The sequence below is a fragment of the Melozone crissalis genome, unplaced genomic scaffold, assembly GCF_028551555.1.
Source record: "Melozone crissalis strain CALT ecotype California unplaced genomic scaffold, PUWL_Pcris_2 ptg000150l_1, whole genome shotgun sequence".
Classification (NCBI taxonomy): Eukaryota; Metazoa; Chordata; class Aves; order Passeriformes; family Passerellidae; genus Melozone; species Melozone crissalis.
In genome coordinates, this window is record NW_026535921.1 from 244,382 (window position 1) to 261,658 (window position 17,277).

General features: G+C 66.8%; 3 protein-coding genes across 4 annotated transcripts; 2 read left to right on the forward strand and 1 right to left on the reverse strand.

Moving 5' to 3' along the window:
• Positions 1 to 273: 273 nt before the first annotated feature.
• On the forward strand, positions 274 to 5,086 carry ZNF513 (zinc finger protein 513). Of its 2 annotated transcripts, none has more exons than XM_054293481.1 (3): positions 274 to 502; positions 3,060 to 3,653; positions 3,974 to 5,086. In XM_054293481.1, the coding sequence occupies exons 1-3, from the start codon at positions 289 to 291 to the stop codon at positions 4,723 to 4,725; spliced, it is 1,560 nt and encodes a 519-aa protein (XP_054149456.1). In that variant the 5' UTR covers positions 274 to 288; the 3' UTR covers positions 4,726 to 5,086. The 2 variants fall into 2 exon arrangements, with proteins under 2 accessions (XP_054149456.1, XP_054149455.1); XM_054293480.1 differs by having other exon boundaries at positions 280 to 328.
• Positions 5,087 to 5,183: 97 nt separating this feature from the next.
• SNX17 (sorting nexin 17) lies at positions 5,184 to 11,323 on the reverse strand. The gene is made up of 15 exons (XM_054293479.1): positions 11,172 to 11,323; positions 9,520 to 9,594; positions 9,263 to 9,380; positions 8,901 to 8,965; positions 8,714 to 8,824; positions 8,267 to 8,357; positions 8,006 to 8,093; positions 7,598 to 7,667; positions 7,409 to 7,501; positions 7,092 to 7,295; positions 6,671 to 6,793; positions 6,478 to 6,555; positions 6,250 to 6,324; positions 5,952 to 5,993; positions 5,184 to 5,863 (listed from the first exon to the last, which is right to left on the reverse strand). The coding sequence occupies exons 1-15, from the start codon at positions 11,232 to 11,234 to the stop codon at positions 5,744 to 5,746; spliced, it is 1,416 nt and encodes a 471-aa protein (XP_054149454.1). The 5' UTR covers positions 11,235 to 11,323; the 3' UTR covers positions 5,184 to 5,743.
• Positions 11,324 to 11,635: 312 nt separating this feature from the next.
• Positions 11,636 to 16,987, forward strand: EIF2B4 (eukaryotic translation initiation factor 2B subunit delta). Its single transcript, XM_054293444.1, has 13 exons — positions 11,636 to 11,663; positions 11,737 to 11,780; positions 11,893 to 12,031; positions 12,435 to 12,644; positions 12,841 to 12,923; positions 13,121 to 13,212; positions 13,550 to 13,664; positions 13,929 to 14,005; positions 14,194 to 14,296; positions 14,480 to 14,607; positions 15,356 to 15,536; positions 16,363 to 16,543; positions 16,744 to 16,987. The coding sequence occupies exons 1-13, from the start codon at positions 11,636 to 11,638 to the stop codon at positions 16,941 to 16,943; spliced, it is 1,581 nt and encodes a 526-aa protein (XP_054149419.1). The 3' UTR covers positions 16,944 to 16,987.
• Positions 16,988 to 17,277: the final 290 nt, after the last annotated feature.

Genomic DNA, 17,277 nt, shown 5'->3' on the forward strand with positions numbered 1-17,277 from the left:
AGCGCCGTGCTCGGTCCCGTCCCGTTCCGGCCGCGTGCCCCCGCCGGGCCCGGGCCCGCTCCCCTCATGCCGCGGCCGCGGGAGGGCGGGGTCGCCTCTGCGCACGCGCCCGCTCCGCTTCCGGGTTGCGCGGGCACTTCCGGGCCAGCCCCCGCGCGCCCGGGGGAAGCGGAAGCGGAAGTGTCCGGTCGAGGCGGGGCGGCGGCGGCCGCCCCGGGCTGGCGGGGGCGGCTGGCGGGCCGCGGGCGGGCGGGCGGCGGGGCCGGGCCGGCGCCGGGGCCCGCCACGATGCCCCGGCGGAAGCAGAGCCACCCGCAGCCGGTGAAGGGTGAGTGCGCGGCGGGCCCGGGGGGCGGCGGCGGCGGCCCGGCGGGGACCCGCGGCGCTCGGAGCGCTGCAGCGGACGCCGAGGATGGCACCGAGGAGACGGCAAGAGCGGCGGTGGTGCTGCCCGGGGACCTGCTGCTGGGCCGTGGCCCGGCCTCCGAGAAGGGACCGCCAGGTGCGTGCGGCCCCGCGGGGACGCCGCCCCTCTCCGGCAGCCCCGCCGGCGGCGACGCGGCCCGAACGGGCCGTACCGGGCCCGCGCTCGGCGCATCCGGCCGGGCCCGCCCTGCCACGGGCGCGCCCGGCGCGGGCTCCGGCCGAGCTTCCTCTCGCGGGGGAGGCCCGGCCCCCGACGGGGCCCCGGGGTGGGTTCCGACCCCCGGCACCGATCCCCGAACGCCCCTTCCCGCCGGGGGCCCGGGCACGACGTGTCCCCGCGGTGGGTTCGGGGCCGCGCCCCGCGGCCGGGCTCATCCCAGAGCCAGCGCAGCGCTCAGCCCCGGGTCCCGTTCCACCGGGGTCCCGTTCCACCGCGCCCCTCGGTGCTGCGGGCCGAACCGAGCGCGCTCAGCCCCGGTGCCGCGGACAGCGCCTCTCCCGCCGCGGCTGCCGAGCCTGGGTCAGCCCCGGCCGAGGCAGCCGGAGCAGCGAGCGCTGCTCAGCTCCGGGAGCTGCCCACGGTACCGGCGGGAGGCACTCCCCGCCCCGGGCACCGCGGGAACGGAACGGCCAGAGAGGAGGGCAGGACTGTGCGGCCCCGTGCCCGCCCCCCGCTGCCCCCGGGGCCGGGCCGCGCTCCGTGTGCTCGGCTGGGCTGTGCCGTGTCCTGCTCTGGCACCGAGGGATGGATGGGGCTGCTCGAGGGCTCTGCTTCCCTGCCCCGGAACGGCTGCTGGGCGCCTGCCGGGGCTCTGGGGGCACATTCCACCGGGAATTCCTCTCTATCCTTCCCAAATTCTACAATACCTGTCCTTCCCAAATTCCACCGGGACTTTCTCTCATTCCCAAATTCCACCAGCAATTCCCGTCCTTCCCAAATTCCACCAGCAATTCCTGTCCTCCCATTCAGCCCCAGCCTGGGAGCAGGACCAGGAGCTCAGCCCACTGACCCAGGCAGGACAGGCACGCTGTGCCATGTGGGCCCTGATGGCCCTTTAGGGGACCCTGCTCTGGGGGTGCTGGGGCACTGCTGGCCTGAGGGCACAGGGGTTCCCTTGGTGTGGCTGGGGCTGAGCTGAGGAGAAAGGGGGTCCCTTGGCAGAGGGCTCGGGGCAGGGTCAGGAGTTCCCCTGTTAGAGCCAGGCCTTGGCAGGATGCCCTTCTCTGGTGTCTGTGTTCCCAGCAGGGCTCGTGGAACAGCCTGGAGGGGCTGCCCCGTCCCACAGCACAGGTCAGGCTCATCAGCTGGACACAGCCAGGGCGGCAGCAGCAGGGGCACAGTCCAGGGTGGGCAGCTGCTGAGCCTGACAGGCCCCAGGAGTGCAGGGCAGGCACAGAACGGGGCCAGCAGGGCACGGCTCTCAGCTGCTCCTGGTGAGCTGCCCTGGCACACAGCAGGGCATGGCTCTCAGCTGCTCCTGGTGAGCTGCCCTGGCACAAAACAGGGCCAGCAGGGCACAGCTCTCAGCTGCTCTGGTGAGCTGCCCTGGCACAGAACAGGGCCAGCAGGGCACAGCTCTCAGCTGGTCCTGGTGAGCTGCCCCTGCAGCCCCGAGCACCAGCCTGGGGCCCTTGTGGAGCTCAGGGGCTGCAGCAGGATGAGTCTGTGCCCAGCTGGGAAGTTCCCTTTGAGAGCCTGGCACAGCCTTCCCTGCGGGCACTGGACAGAGCTCTGTGGGGCAGGGGAATGTTTCCTGCAGGGTAGAAGGGGCTGGTGTTGGAGCTCCCTGTGCCAGCCATGCCAGTGTGACCAGCTGCCACCCCGGGGCTGGGGCGGTGCCACAGTGAGAGGGGCACAGAGCAGCTTTAAGGGCACCCCTTTCTCCAGCCTGGGCCGGGCTGTGCCCACCTCCCTCTACCCCCCGGGCCCAGCAGTGCCAGTGTGGGTGATGCACCCACCTGTCCTCCCACCCTTGCCGGTGCCGGGGTCCTGCCCAGCCATGCACGAGTGTCAGGGTTTCCCGAGACACCCAGAGCAGGGCGCTGGGGCAGGCTGTGGCTGCGGGGCTGCTCCGTGCAGTGCACGGTGTGGGGGGCTCCTCCCGGGGGGCACGGGGGGCGCAGGCTGAGGGGCAATGGCACAGGGGCGCAGGCACAGGGGCAGTGCCCCAGGGTGGCACGGGCACATGGGCAGTGCCCGGGGTGGCACGGGGGCACAGGCAGAGGGGCAGTGCCCCAGGGTGGCACAGGCAGAGGGGCAGTGCCCCGGGGGGTGCAGGCACAGGGGCAGTGCCCCATGGTGGCACAGGGTGGCACAGGCACAGGGGCAGTGCCCCGGGGGGCACAGGCACAGGGGCAGTGCCCCAGGGTGGCACAGGCACAGGGGCAGTGCCCTGGGGGGTGCAGGCACAGGGGCAGTGCCCCGGGGGGCACAGGCAGAGGGGCAGTGCCCCGGGGTGGCACAGGGTGGCACAGGCACAGGGGCAGTGCCCTGGGGGGCACAGGGGGCACAGGCACAGGGGCAGTGCCCCGGGGGGCACAGGCACAGGGGCAGTGCCCCAGGGTGGCACAGGCACAGGGGCAGTGCCCCGGCCAGCCTGGCTGACGCCGCCCCGTGCCCGCGGTGTTCTCAGCAGACACCCTGGTGGGGAAGATCGCCATCCCAGCGTACGCCCTGAGCGACGACGACTGCTCGTCTGGGTACCAGCAGCTGAGCGTGGAGAGCGACCCCGAGGAGGGTGGCGAGCCGGGCCCCGCGGCGCTGCCCTGCCGCCAGTGCGGGCTGCAGCTGGCCGCCAGCCTGGGCCAGAGCTGCCTGCAGTGCGCCGGCGCCGAGGGCGGCCGCGGCCAGCGCATCGTCTACTCCTGCCAGCTCTGCCCCTTCGCCTCGCACTACTCCAGCCACCTCAAGCGCCACATGAAGACGCACAACGGGGAGAAGCCCTTCGCATGCCCGCAGTGCGCCTACGCCTCCGCCCAGCTGGTGAACCTGACGCGGCACCTGCGCACGCACACCGGCGAGAAGCCGTACCGCTGCACGGGCTGCAGCTTCGCCTGCAGCAGCCTGGGCAACCTCAAACGCCACGAGCGCGTCCACAGCCAGGACAAGCCCTTCCAGTGCGCCGCCTGCGACTACCGCTGCAACCAGAGCCGCAACCTGAAGCGGCACATGCTCAGCCACCGCCTGCCCGAGGGCGAGGCGCCACACCGGCGGGACAAGGACCCAGGTAAAGGTGGGAGGGTGTGGGGATGTGGGGAGAGCTACTGTGGGGGCTCTGGGGCTGGTGCAGGGCACGGATCCTGCTGCTGACCCCAAAGTCAGTTACTGCCGGGCTCACCAGGGCACTGGGGCTTGTGACAGAGCCAGTCCTCGCTGCCACTGGGGCTCATCACAGAGCCAGTCCTCACTGGGGCTCATCACTGAGCCAGTCCTCGCTGGCACTGTGGCTCATAGAGGCAGTCCTCACTGGCACTGGGGCTCGTCTCAGAGCCAGTCCTCGCTGGCGCTGTGCCACCCAGCTCACAGCCCCATCTCTTTGTCCCGCAGAGCCGCTGCTGCCAGAGCTGAGCCTGCACGTGGGCAGCGGCAGCGGCCCCTTCCTGCCCGGCTGTGCCCGGCTGCGGGGCGAGGAGGCGGCCGCGCTGCCTGAGCTGCTCTTCCCCTTCACGTGCCGCATGTGCGGGCTGGTGCTAGACGACGGCTTCGCGCAGGACGAGGGCCTGGCCGAGCAGGTGTGCGGGCGCTGCAGCCTGGCGGTGCTGGGCACCGAGCCGGGTGCCAGCCCCCGCAAGGGCGCCGGGGACAAGGGCTTCGCCTGCAGCCTGTGCCCCTTCGTCACGCACTACCCCAACCACCTGGCGCGGCACATGAAGACGCACAGCGGGGAGAAGCCCTTCGCCTGCCCGCTCTGCCCCTACGCCTCCGCCCACCTGGACAACCTGAAGCGGCACCAGCGCGTGCACACGGGCGAGAAGCCCTACAAGTGCCAGCTCTGCGACTACGCCTGCGGCAACCTGGCCAACCTCAAGCGTCACGGGCGCATCCACTCAGGCGACAAGCCCTTCCAGTGCAGCCTCTGCAGCTACAGCTGCAACCAGAGCATGAACCTGAAGCGGCACATGCTGCGGCACACGGGCGAGAAGCCCTTCCAGTGCCGGGACTGCTCCTACACCACCGGGCACTGGGACAACTACAAGCGCCACCAGAAGATCCACGGCCACACGGCCGAGAGCTGGGTGAACCCGCGCAATGCCAAAGCCCTCCTGGCCCCCCCAGCCGTGGGCACGGCCCTGCCCTGAGACAGCACTTAGCCCGGCGGGGGCCTGGGGTGCCTGCCCTCCCTGGGGGAGGGAGGACAGGCAGGCACCTCCGGGGGGCTCAGGGCTGCCCTACAGCAGGCCCGGAGGCACACTGGGCCTCGGCAGCCCCGTCCTGCCTGGGCAGGGTGAAGTGACGACCGGCGGCTCTGAGCCCTGCCCGTGTGGCAGCACGGCCACATCCCCAGCTGCCTGATTCTGCCTGCCGGAGCCTTCCTCTGCCAGCGTTTGGGGACAAGGGGGGAGGGGGGAACAGGACTGGTTCCATGGCGGTCCCCGTGCTGGTCGGTGTAATTTATATTGTGTATAAAAGCATTAAACAGTCGGTTTTGTTATCTGCTCTTCACCCTGGGGGCCTTGTTCTGCTACTGAGGAGGACGGCACGGGGCTGGCAGTGCCGTGAGGGGAGGGACAGCAGCCACCCCCCAACAGACAGCCTGGTACCAATCAGGATCCGTTTTAATCATTGTTGCAGTGTGTAAACATCAGTTACTGTCCATTAATGCTCTGTCGGGCTGAGCAGCAGGAGATACTTGGTTACAAGCCTAGATTATGCTGGCGTCTATGAGCGGGTTAGAGGGGACTCTGCGTGGAGCCCCCGAGACAGCTTACTGCACTCTGTCTCGGAGCACGAACCTAAATGCTAATTTGGCATTACGGAGCCTGCCTGGCTCTGCCCCCAGGCCGGGCCAGGCCTTCCCAGCTGGGACAGGAGCAGCTCTGCCCCCAGGCCGGGCCGGGCCCTGCACTGCAGCTCCAGGGCTCTGCCCGGGCCAACTGTTCAGGTCAAACGAGCCCTCTCCCAGCTGGAGCCAGCAGCGGGAGGAGTTCAGCTGCCCCCGCCCCAGGCAGTGGCGGGCTGGGGGGAGCTCCCAGCCCCGGGGAGCAGGGAAAGGTGGATGGAGCAGGTGAGAGGCACGTTGATTGCAACCTGGCTGCAGGTCGTACATTCCTCAGCGAAGGCCCTCGCTCAGGCCGGGGCTGTCCTGGGCAGGGGGCACTACAGATCCTCATCGCCAATGCCCTCAAAGGCGTAATTGCCGTGGAAGTCGTTAGCGCCCACGTCGTTAGCAGAGCTGGAGTGGCTGATCCCCCGCAGGCTGACAGAAGTGAGCTTGCTCTGTGGAGAAGGGAGACGTTAGGGAGGACAGCCCTAGCTCCCCTACCCGCTTAGCCTGAGGTGTCTGGTGCACCCACACACAACTCACCGAGAGTTTGGCCATGGGCTCCCAGGAGGCGTCAGGTGAGTCCTGTGAGGGCAGCACAGTTGGGCAGCACAGGGTCATGGGGCACAACACCCACCCCTCCTTCCACCTGCCCCCTCCGTCCCCAGGGAGTCTGGCTCACTGCAGGACCTCTGTCCCTTCCCAGGGCTCTGGAAGCAGGGCACCACAGCCCTGCCCCGGGGCAGCAGTGCCTCCTCTGGAGGCAGTGAGTTCTGGTTCACAACCCGTCAGCGCCTGTGACTGCGCGTGTCCCCCACGAAGGGCTGCAGGTCGCACTCACCAGCAGCGGGGGTGACTTCACGGCTTGCTGGCTGTCCGAGCGCCGCAGGGCCCCGTTCACCCGCCGCCGGAACATCTGCAGAGCAGCTCAGCTCAGCCCCAGCGCCCAGCATCAGCCCTGGGCTTACAACCAGCCTGGAGATGCTGGCCCCATCCCGAGGGGAGCGCTCAGGACCCAGCCCAGGCCCTAGGCTGGGATCCCACTCTAGAGCCATCATCCAGCCCTCACCTTGCGGATGCTGCCTCCAGATTTTTTCACCATCAGCTCATCCACCATGGACTGCAAGCAGATGCTCAGCATGATGGCCTGCAAGGGAGAAGTGTCACGGGGCTCTGTGCACCCCACAGCCTTCCCACACCCTGTGCAGGGCCCAGCCCTTCCCCTGACAGCCACCCCCAGCCCACCATGCAGGCAGCTCTACCTGTGGGCTGGTGATGGTGACCCACTGCAGCCGGTCCTTGCTCATCAGGTATTCAAAAGCCAGCTCCAGCTTCACCTCGGACTTGCCTGGGCTGCTGCCCGAAGGGCCATTGTTCATGGGCACCTGCACGGACACACACCAAGGCTGGGAGCCTCCAGAGGGGAAGGAGCAGCTCCCCAGACACCAGTGCAGCTCGAGGGCAGCACCGAGCCAAGTGTGGCACACCTGCCCAGTGCCCACCAGTCCTCTGCCGCTGTCAGGTCCCCTCCAGTGTCCTCACACCAGTGATCCCCTCAGCCCCTCATGGCATGACTCAGACCCTCTCCAGGCCTGCTGGGCCAGAGGCTGGAGTCAGAGCCAGCACCTTTCCTAGGAAGGGGTGCCCCCCCAGCGCCCTCCCTGCTCCCCAGGCGTCACTCACCGAGGATGTGACCCGCCAGCACCGCATGCGAGTGACCTTGAAGCTGCCCTCCTTGATCTGCTCGTTGGGCAGCCGCACCTGGAAGTTGAGCTCGTTGTTGCCGGCGCTGACCACGACGTGGCAGCCCTTCTCGGGGAAATCCGTGACACAGGGGTCAAACTTGAGATAGCCGTAGTACTTGAGGGTCTGCGCCAGGCGGATGAACTGCAGGCAGGGCAGGGCTGCTCAGCAACAGGACACCACCCGGTACCACAGGGGAGAGGGCTGGTGCAGAGCCAGAGCTGCCCCGGTCGTGGTGGCACTGCTCCCTGTCCTACCTCCTTCTTGGAGACCTTCTCCTGCAGGGACTTCAGCTGCCGGTGCTGCTCCTTGTTGACAAGGATCCACCCGTGTTCGATGTCTGACACCGTCTGCAGGCAGCAGAGGCTGGTGAGCGCCTGGGACCAGAGCCCCCCAGCCCCTGCACAGTGCCTGTCCTCACCTGGCTGTGCCACACCAACCCTCACCTGTGCATACAGCAGGTTCAGCCCCACACGGTGCTCCATCACATCGTCGTCATAGGCTGAGTCCCAGTAGCTGGAAGGGAACCACAGGGGTTAGCCTGCTCCAGCAGTGAGGAGAAAATCACCCTCCTGTGGGCTGGTAACCATCAGTCATCGTGCCCTGCTCCCCATCTAAACCAGCTGCCATGGGAAGGCAGGAATGAGCTGAGCACAGCAGGGCAACCCCTGCTCCAGTGTCACAGTTAGGGATGCTCAGGTGCGTTCCTGGGGGCCAAAGCATCAGTGGGCAGCAATGGCAGGAGGGGAGGGTCCCTGTGTGTAACAGGGAGCCCTGGGCAGCAATGGCAGGAGAGGAGGGTCCCTGTGTGGATCCAGGAGCCCTGGGCACCACCCCAGTGCTGCCCCGCTCACCTCTTGCGCAGGATGATCTGGAACTCGGGGTTGTGCAGGCTGGTCACTGACACGTAGGGCAGCTCAAACTCCTGCAGCTTCCTCACAACTGCGGGGAAACAGCAGCTCAGCAGCCCCTCTGGGCAGCAGGAGCCCCATGGCCCCACACCAGGGTGCCCCCAGGAGCACAGCTGTGCCCCCAGCCAGGGCAGGGCCCAAGCACACAGCCCTCACTCCAGGCAGGGGCACAGCACGTGTCCCACCACAGCGGGCTCCACTCACAGGAGAAAGCTCCATCCTTGGTCTCCCTCACTAGGAAGAGGCTGAAGTAGCCGACCAGGTCATCTGGCAGATCCAGCTTGGAGGCCACAGCCTGGGAGGAAGAGCAGGATAGTCCCAATATAGTCCCAGCATCGTGGCCAGACCCAGCCCATGTGCATTCTCCCAACAGCAGGAAGGCAGCACCTCTGCTGCCCTGAGCCAGGCCTGGGCTCCTTGCAACCAGGAAAGAGCGAGGGGACCCCAAACACCAGCCTGGACCCAGACACACCCTGCAGCACACCCATTCCAGCTCCCAGCTCTCAGCCCCACCAGCTCAGCCCTGCTCCAGGGTGGGCAGGTGGCAGGGGAGGGCAGTGGGGCTACCAGGCCAAGAGAGCCCCAGCCTTGTGGGGAAGCCCAGAAGGCAGCAGGAGGGGCTGGTCCCAGCCAGCAGGACAGCTGTGGCACCTCGAGGACATCCTCTGTCTGGTCCGACGTCAGGATGGTGACCTTGACCTTCTGCCCATTGGAGAGCAGCACCTCCAGCAGCACCTCCTCCGTGGGGATCTGCTGCGTCTCCTGCACAGAGAACAGCGCTGGCACCCAGCCCCTCACACAGCCCGGGGGCACAGAGCCACCCCAGGTGTGCCCTCACCTGCTGGGCCTTGCGCAGGAAGCTGTTGAAGGTCTCGCTGCCGCCCAGTGTCGGGTCCTGCCGCACTGCAGGAGGGGCACGAGCATTCAGGAGTCCCGTGGGAAGGGACGGGGACACACAGCACTGCCTGGGGCCAGCCAGGAACCCCCCCGCACAGCCCCACTGTGCCAGGGCAGGGCAGGGGCTGGCACAGGAGCTGGCACCCGGGGGACAAGGCCATCAAACACCAGGGCTGGCACAGGAGCTGGCACCCAGGGGACAAGGCCACCAAACGCCAGGGCTGCCCTGGGAGGTGCAAGAGGCGCCGCAGGGAACGGAGCAGGGCAGGGAGGAAGGCACGGGCCGTGCCCTGCCCAGCTTACCAGCCTGCATGTACTTCTCCAGCTGCTCCCGGCGCTGCTCCACCTCTGCTGGGGTGAGCGTGAAGATCTTCTTTGGGGGGAAGGTTGGGACCACGTTGGCGCCATACTCCTTCCTTAGCTGGGACAAGAGCAGAGTGCCGCTGCAGGACCCCCACCCTCGCTGACCCCCAGGACCAGCAAGGGGAGCAGAGAGCTCCCAGCACCCAGAGCCCTGCTGGAAGGTGAGGAGCAGGAGCTCTGCCCCGGTGTCCCCGTACCTGCTCGTGCAGGCCCAGGAGCTGGCTGTAGCGCACCCGACAGTGCAGCACCCCATTCACGTGGATGTTGTAGGCCTGCAGGGAGAGAGCCCGCTCAGAGCCAGCACTGCCAGCTGCAGGAGCCCCCCAGGAGATGCCCAGGGAGCCCCCGGGAAAAGGCAACATCCCTGAGCACCCTGCCCAAGGGCAGAATGGTTCAGGAATATGAGCACACCCAGGAGATGTGCCACTGGACAGCAGGAAGGTCTGACCCTGTGTGCCCAGCCCTGGGGAGCACAGAGCCACGCTGCAGCCCCACGGACAGGGACAGCCCTCCCCACTGCCAGGGCCTCACAAGGAGCGGGTCCCTGCCTGAGCTCTGGTGATCTTGTGGCATCATCATCCTGCTGATGCCACAGGCTGAGCACAGCTGGGAGTGCAGAACGCACAGAACAGCTGGCAGAGCACAGCTGTGAGTGCAGAACGCACAGAACACCTGGCAGAGCACAGAACACACAGGGAACACCTGGCTGAGCACAGCTGTGAGTGCAGAACGCACAGGGAACACCTGGCTGAGTACACAGGGAACACCTGGCTGATCACAGAGGGAACACCTGGCACCCCCATGGTCCAGCTCCCAGCACCTCACCCTACACAGAGAGTCCCTTCAAGGACAGCAGTGTCCTGCCAGCCCCACAGCACCGTTTGGGAGGGCGAGAGGATGGCCACAGCCGCGGCTCCTGCCCAGCCCCGGGCTCTGCCCCAGGCCCGAGGAGCCTCGGCAGCGGCGGAGGGCAAAGGGCAGGGGGGTCACAAGGACGAAACGCCTCGAGGGCTGTCCGCTCCTGCGGCCCGTGAGCGACTGCAGCTCCCGCGGATCGCCAGGGCTCTGCATCGCCGCTCACACCGGCACCGGGCTGCCCCACCGGCACCGGGCTGCTCAGGGCTCTGCATCGCCGCTCACACCGGCACCGGGCTGCCCCACCGGCACCATGCCCCACCGGCACCATGCCCCACCGTGACCGTGCCCCACCGCGGGGTCCCGGGGCATCCCCGGACAGCGATCTCGGCACCGGGGCAAGCGTGGGTGTTGGAGCGCAGGGCTGCCCACCCTCCCCCCGAGAGAGAGCAGCGATCCGGACCCTCCGCCAGCCTGGGGGCTCTGCCGGCCCCGGGAAGGGCTCCGGGCACTCGGAGTCCCGGCCCCGCTCCGGAGGCGCTCACGGCGCAGGGACCAAAACAGGAAGCCGGGACAAACGGACGGACGGGCGGGCCAGGATGAGCCGGGGCTGGGATGGGACCGGACGGGGCCCCCGCGGGCTACCCGCCCCCGCCCGCGGCACCGGGCAGGGCAAGGTCCGGACACCCGGGGCTGCTCCGGGACCTCCCGCGCCCGATCCGGAGCCGCGGGGGCGGCGGGGCCCGATCCCTGCTCGGCCCTGGCACAGGGCGCCGGCCGGGGATGGCGGCGGGCCGGGACCTGCCCGCCTCGCCCGGCCCCGGCCCCGGTCCCGGTCCTGATCCCGACCCGCCACCGCGCCGGGGCTGCGGACCCGCACGGCCCCAGCGGGGCTGCACCGCGCCCGGGCCGAGGAGCCGCGCCACCCACTCGGCTCCGTTCTGCAGGGCGGCTCCGTGCTGCGGGACAGCTCCGCTCCCTCGGCCCCGCTCACCACGTAGGCGGGGGCGCCGCCGTCCCCGGCGCGGGTCTCGGTCTCGGGAATGGAGAAGTGCATGGCCGGGCCGAGCGCGCCCCCGCTACCCGCCTCCCGCCGCCGCCATCTCGGGCCAGCACTCCCCGCGATGGCGCGGCCGGCAGCACCGCCCGCCCCAGGGCCGCCCCGCTCCGCCCCGCCCGGGGCCGTCGCTCTCCGCCCGCCCCGCTTGGCCCCGCTCCGCCCGCCCCGGGGCCGCCCCGCCGTGCCGTGCCCGCCCCGCCCCGAGCGGCCCCGCCGGGGCTGCAGGCGCGCCCGCAGCGCGTGCCCGCGGCGGGACGGGACCGGGGGGCGGGGCCCGGAGGGAGCCCCGGGAACGGACCGGCCCGCACCGGGGGTGACGTCACCGCGTCACGGAGAGCGGCGGACGTGCGCGGTCACGTGGCGCCGCCTGGCCGGCAGAGGGCGCTGAGGGCGGCGCCATGGCGGAGCGGGAGTGGGAGCGTGAGGGTGAGTGCGGGACCGGATACGGGGACCGGCTCCGGGACGAGACCCGGCCGCGCTCACGCTCCCGTCATTCTAGGTGCGAACCCCGAGGGAGCTGCGCCAGTGGCGGCGGGACCGCAGGTCAGCGGGGCCGGGGCCGGTGTGAGGCCGGGCTGCGGAGCGGAGCGGGGCCGGGGCCGGTGTGAAGCGGGCTGCGGCGCGGGGTCGGGCCGCTGACGCTGTGTGCCCACAGACGCCGGAGCTCTCCCGGGAAGAGAAGCTGCAGCTGCGGAAGGAGAAGAAGCAGCAGAAGAAGAAGAAGAGGAGCGAGAAGGGGCCGCCGGCCGAGCCCGCGGAGCTGGGTGCGCCCCCCGAGGCGGGGCAGCCGCGGGGTGAGCGCCGCCGTCCCCGCGAGCCCCGAGCGGGGCAGCGCCGGGCTGGCAGTGCCCGGATCTTACAGCGGGACCCCTGGGGTGTAGCCCCTGTCCGGGCCCTCGGCCCTCGGGCGGCGGCGTTACCGTGGGGACTGGAGTACAGGGAGCCCAGTCCCCTTCTCCGGGAGCGCGGGGCTGCCCCGGCGTGCCGTGCCCCCGCCGTGCCGTGCCGTGCCGTGCCCCCGGCGTGGCGTGCCGTGACCCCGGCGTGCCGAGTCAGCTGCGCCGTGCCGAGGGCCTGGAGCCCCTTAGGGCCCGGAGGGCTCTCCCTGCCGCGGGCTGCCCCTCACACTGGGCTGCCCTCGCACTGGGCTGCGTCTCCCGGCCAGGCTGGGCACAGACTCCCCTTTCTTCCTCGCAGCAGCTGCTCAGCCCACGTCCCCCGCTGCCCCCGCTGATGGCCCCGGTGACGGCGAGAAACCCGCGGGGGGCAAGAGCAAAGCGGAGCTGCGAGCGGAGCGCCGGGCTAAGCAGGAGGCTGAGCGGGCCCAGAAGCAGGCCAGGAAGGCAGAGCTGAGCCAGGCAGCCACGGCGGCCAAGCCCCGGCAGAGCCCCACCGAGCCGCAGTCCAGTAAGGCTGTCAGCACCACGGGGTGGGGAGCAGAGGGCGGGCAAGCAGGACGGGAGGCTCTGCTGTGGGCTCGGGAGAGGGATGCCCGTGTCATCCATCCGTGCTCTGGGTTCTGCGTGTCCCTGGGTGCTGCCCTGCCTTCCCTGAATTTGGGGGGCACCAAAGCAGCTTGGCCTCATCCCAGCCATCCTTGCAGTGGTGAAGCGGCTGCCGGAGCATGTGCAGGTGGATGACCCTGCTGCCCAGAGGAAACTGGCCAAGAAGCTGGAGAGGCAGCAGGTAGGAGGAGGACTGGGTGACAGGCTGCACACTGGGGCAGCTGTGCTGCAGAGGGCCTGGGGGGCACATGGTGGGACCAGGGCCTGCTCTCTGAAGGGCAGAGGGGAACTTTGCGTGCCCTGAGCAAGTGCTGGGTGTGACCGGTGGCCCTGGAACGAGCAGAGCACAGGGTGAGCCATCACCACACTTGGCTGCAGGTACCTCTGAGGCAGGACTATGGCACCAAGGTGAACCTGTTCTCCCACCTCCACCAGTACAGCCGCAAGAAGCCACTGACGCAGCAGATGAGGTACAGGGCCTCCCCAGCCCAGGGCTCTGCTCTGGCTGGCCTGGCTGCAGAATGGCTCTGCAGGAGGGGTGTCAAAGTCCTGCATGTGGGATACACCTGATGGAGTGGTGCGGGACGTTTTGCTTGCTTTGGGGACTGGCAGGAGGGGCAGCCCAGTATCTTTCTTATGGGAAGAGTGCAGGGCCACAGGAGAGGGGGCTATGGGGTGAGCCTGGCTCCTCAGGTTACTGCCAGCCCCCTTCCTGGGCCATCCCTTGGGTTGTTGGGCTGGGGCTCATAAATGTTGGGTGTTCCGGGCCGCAGAGGTGCTGACAGCTCCCTCCCCTGGTCCCTGCAGCATCCCCTCCACAGTGATCCACCCCGCAGTGATGCGCCTGGGCCTGCAGTACTCGCAGGGCATCATCAACGGCTCCAACGCCCGCTGCATCGCGCTGCTCGAGGTCTTCAAACAGGTACCTGAGCAGCCTCCTGGCAGCAGAGGCTCTGTGCTGCGTGCAGGAGTGTGTTCTGTACCCTCCCTGCTGGGGCTGTGTCTGTGGTGGGTCATCCTCAGCCTCTTCCTTTGGGTCATGCACGGCAGGGAATTGTGTGGCGCTGCCACTGCTGTTTGTGTCCCTGGAACACCCTTTGCCCCTGCAGGCAGTGTGTCAGGCTGTGCAGGACGTATGTGCCCCGACACCTGTGCCCTGAGATCACTCCCTTTCTTCTTGTCCCAGCTGATCCGGGATTACTCCACTCCCCCCAATGAGGAGCTGTCACGGGACCTGGTGGCCAAGCTGAAGCCACACATCAGGTGAGAGCTCCCAGTGCCAGAGCAGAGGGACCAAATCTCCACAGAGTGTAGTCCATTGTTCACATCTCTGGGTCGGTGTCCACCCAAACTTTGGCTGACTTTCCCAGGCTGCTGCCTTCCTGCCCACCGTCCCTCTCCCTGCCTTGGCCCTCCAGGCTGCTTTGGAGCTAAGCCCCTTTCTTCTGCAGCTTCCTGAACCAGTGCCGGCCTCTCTCAGCCAGCATGGGCAATGCCATCAAGTTCCTCAAGAAGGAGATATCGTGCCTGCCTGACACCCTGAGAGAGGATGAGGTGAGTGGCCTTGCTCCGTGGCAGGCTCCAGGCCCTGGGTGAGGGAGCTGAGCAGGGATGGGATGCAGACTCACAACAGTGGAATTGAAAACGTGTTACTAGGGCGAAGAGCCTGATGCCGACCTGGCTCAAATCCGGGAGCTGCTGAGAGCAAGAAAGTCTGTATGGGATGTCTCTCCCCAGGCAAAGGAGAAGCTCCAGGACGTGATCGACAAATACCTGCGAGAGAAGATTGTCCTGGCAGCTGAGGCCATCTCCAGGTCTGCCTTTGAGAAGATCAATGACCACGACGTGATCCTGGTGTATGGATGGTGAGCACGGAGCCCAGGCAGCTGATCCTGTGGGTAGGAGGAGGGAATGGAGCAGCGTGGGAGGGGAGGCTGTGCTGGTCCTGCACAGGGCTCAGCACTGTCCTGCCTGGTGTGAAGTTGCATTCCAAGAGCCCCAGAGCCACAGCTCCCTCCAGCCAGGGCACTTACAGAGCAGCCAGGGCTGTTCACTGGATTTTAAACAAACTGCAACAAAGCCAAATGTCGGGAAGCAAAAATACAGCAGTTTGCATCCCAAAAAGTAGAGGTGGGGAAAAGAACCAGAGATTGCTGCAGCAGGAGTCTGGGTATGCTGTGTGTGCTGGGCAGAGCAAGGAGCGGGGCAGGAGGCCAGTGCAGGGCAGGAGTGTGGTGAGAGGCTGTGGAGTGGCAGAGTCCCTTGTGCTGTGACAGACAGGGAGCTCAGTGCTGCTTCCAGGGAGGGCTGAGACCTTTCCCAGGGTGTGTCCTTGTGCAAGGGACAGGGAGACATTGTGCCCTGGGAGCCATAGTGGCAGGAGGGCTCTGGAGGGGCAGCGCTCACCAGGGTGAGGGTGGGCGTTGGGGATGAGGGTGGGCATTGAGGGTGGGCATTGGGGATGAGGGTGGGCGTTGGGGATGAGGGTGGGCGTTGAGGGTGGGTATTGAGGATGAGGGGGATGAGGGTGGGCATTGAGCATGAGGATGGCATCGTGGCCTGGCGGGACCCTGCTCCGGAGGAGGGCAGCCCCTGACGGGTGGCACTCTGCAGCTCGTCGCTGGTGAACCGCACGCTGTGTGACGCCCACGCCAAGCAGGGCCGCGCGTTCCGCGTGATCGTGGTGGACAGCCGGCCGCGCCTGGAGGGCCGCGAGACGCTGCGGCGCCTGGTGCGGCACGGCATCCACTGCACCTACGTCATGATCAACGCCATCTCCTACGTGCTGCCCGAGGTGAGGGGCTGCCATGGGCTGGGGAGCGGGGGGTCTGTCAGGGCCCCCGGTGTCACAGACATCTGCTATGAAAAATCCTTTCCTTAGGGTTTTTCCTCCTGAGAAGCTGAGAGGCCTCAGGAACAAAATGTGAACATTGATTATCTGCTGCTGTGGAATGCAACAGGTGCATCTGTGATTGGCCCATGTTAGTTGTTTCTAATTAATGGCCAATCACAGGGAGCTGGCTCGGACAGAGAGTACGAGCCACAAGCTTTTGTTATCGTTCTTTCTTTTTCTATTCTTAGCTAGCCTTCTGATGAAATCCTTTCTTCTATTCTTTTAGTATAGTTTTAATGTAATATATATCATAAAATAATAAATCAAGCCTTCTGAAACATAGAGTCAGATCTTCATCTCTTCCCTCATCCTAATACCCCTGTGAACATGGTCACACCCCAGGACAAGGTGAGAGATGAGAATCTGACTCCAAGTTCTCAGAAGGCTAATATCATATCATATCATATCATATCATATCATATGCTATACTAAAACTATACTGAAGAAAGAGAAAGGATACATCAGAAGGCATACCAAGAATGAATAATAAAACCCCGTGACTCCTCAGAGCCTTGACACAGCTGGGCCATGATTGGTCATTAAATTAAAACAATTTGCATGCTGGATGAACAGTCTCCAAATCACATTCCAAAGCAGCAAAACAGGGAGGAGCTGAAGCTTCCCAGGAGAAGAAATGCTGGCGAAGGGATTTTTCAGTTAATACTATGGTGAGAGGGGAGGCTGCAGCGTGCCCCAAGGTGTGACAGAGCCTGTGTTTCCCCGGCAGGTGTCCAAGGTGCTGCTGGGCGCCCACGCCCTGCTGGCCAATGGCTCTGTCATGTCCCGCGTGGGGACCTCGCAGATCGCGCTGGTCTCCAAGGCCTACAACGTGCCCGTGCTCGTGTGCTGCGAGACGTACAAGTTCTGTGAGCGGGTGCAGACAGATTCCTTTGTCTCCAACGAGCTGGGTACGCCTTCTGTCCCTTTCCCCCCAGCTGGCACCTTCTCTCCCAGTCCCTGCTGTGGACCATGACAGGCTGCTCGGCCCTGCCATCCCTCCTCCTGGGCAAGGGGTCCCTTGCAGGCAGGGGTGGTGTGTGCTGCTCCAGGGGCAGGATGGAGAGGTGCTGTCCCCCCCTGATCCTGATTGCTTCTCCGCTCTCTGCAGATGACCCTGATGACCTGATTGTGCTCCGGAAGGGCCAGGCCCAGCTTGGGGGCTGGGCAGAGAACAAGTCCCTGCGCCTGCTTAACCTGGTCTATGATGTGACGCCCCCAGACCTGGTGGATTTGGTCATCACAGACCTGGGCATGATCCCCTGCACCTCAGTGCCTGTGGTCCTGCGCGTGAAGAACGTGGATCAGTAGTTGGAGCAGCTGCATGGACACTAATAAACCAGGCCCCAGTACTCTGTGTGCGCCATCTGTGGTGTGGCAGAGCCCTGGCACCCGTGTCATCCATGTCACCGCGAGCTGGCACAGCTCTGCACCTTCCTTGGGGCCTGTCCTCCCACTCCAGGCTGCAGCATAGACGGGTCTTCCCTGTCCCCAGGCTCCTCCTGTGGGGAAGCGATGACAGTGTGGTGATGGCCCCTGGCTTACTTTCCTCGGCGGTCTGGTGGCTCTCGGGCAGTGCCGAGCTGAGCTGGTGGGGGACAGCCAGGGTCCCTCTGGAACCAGCCCCGGAGAGGGCCCGTACCCC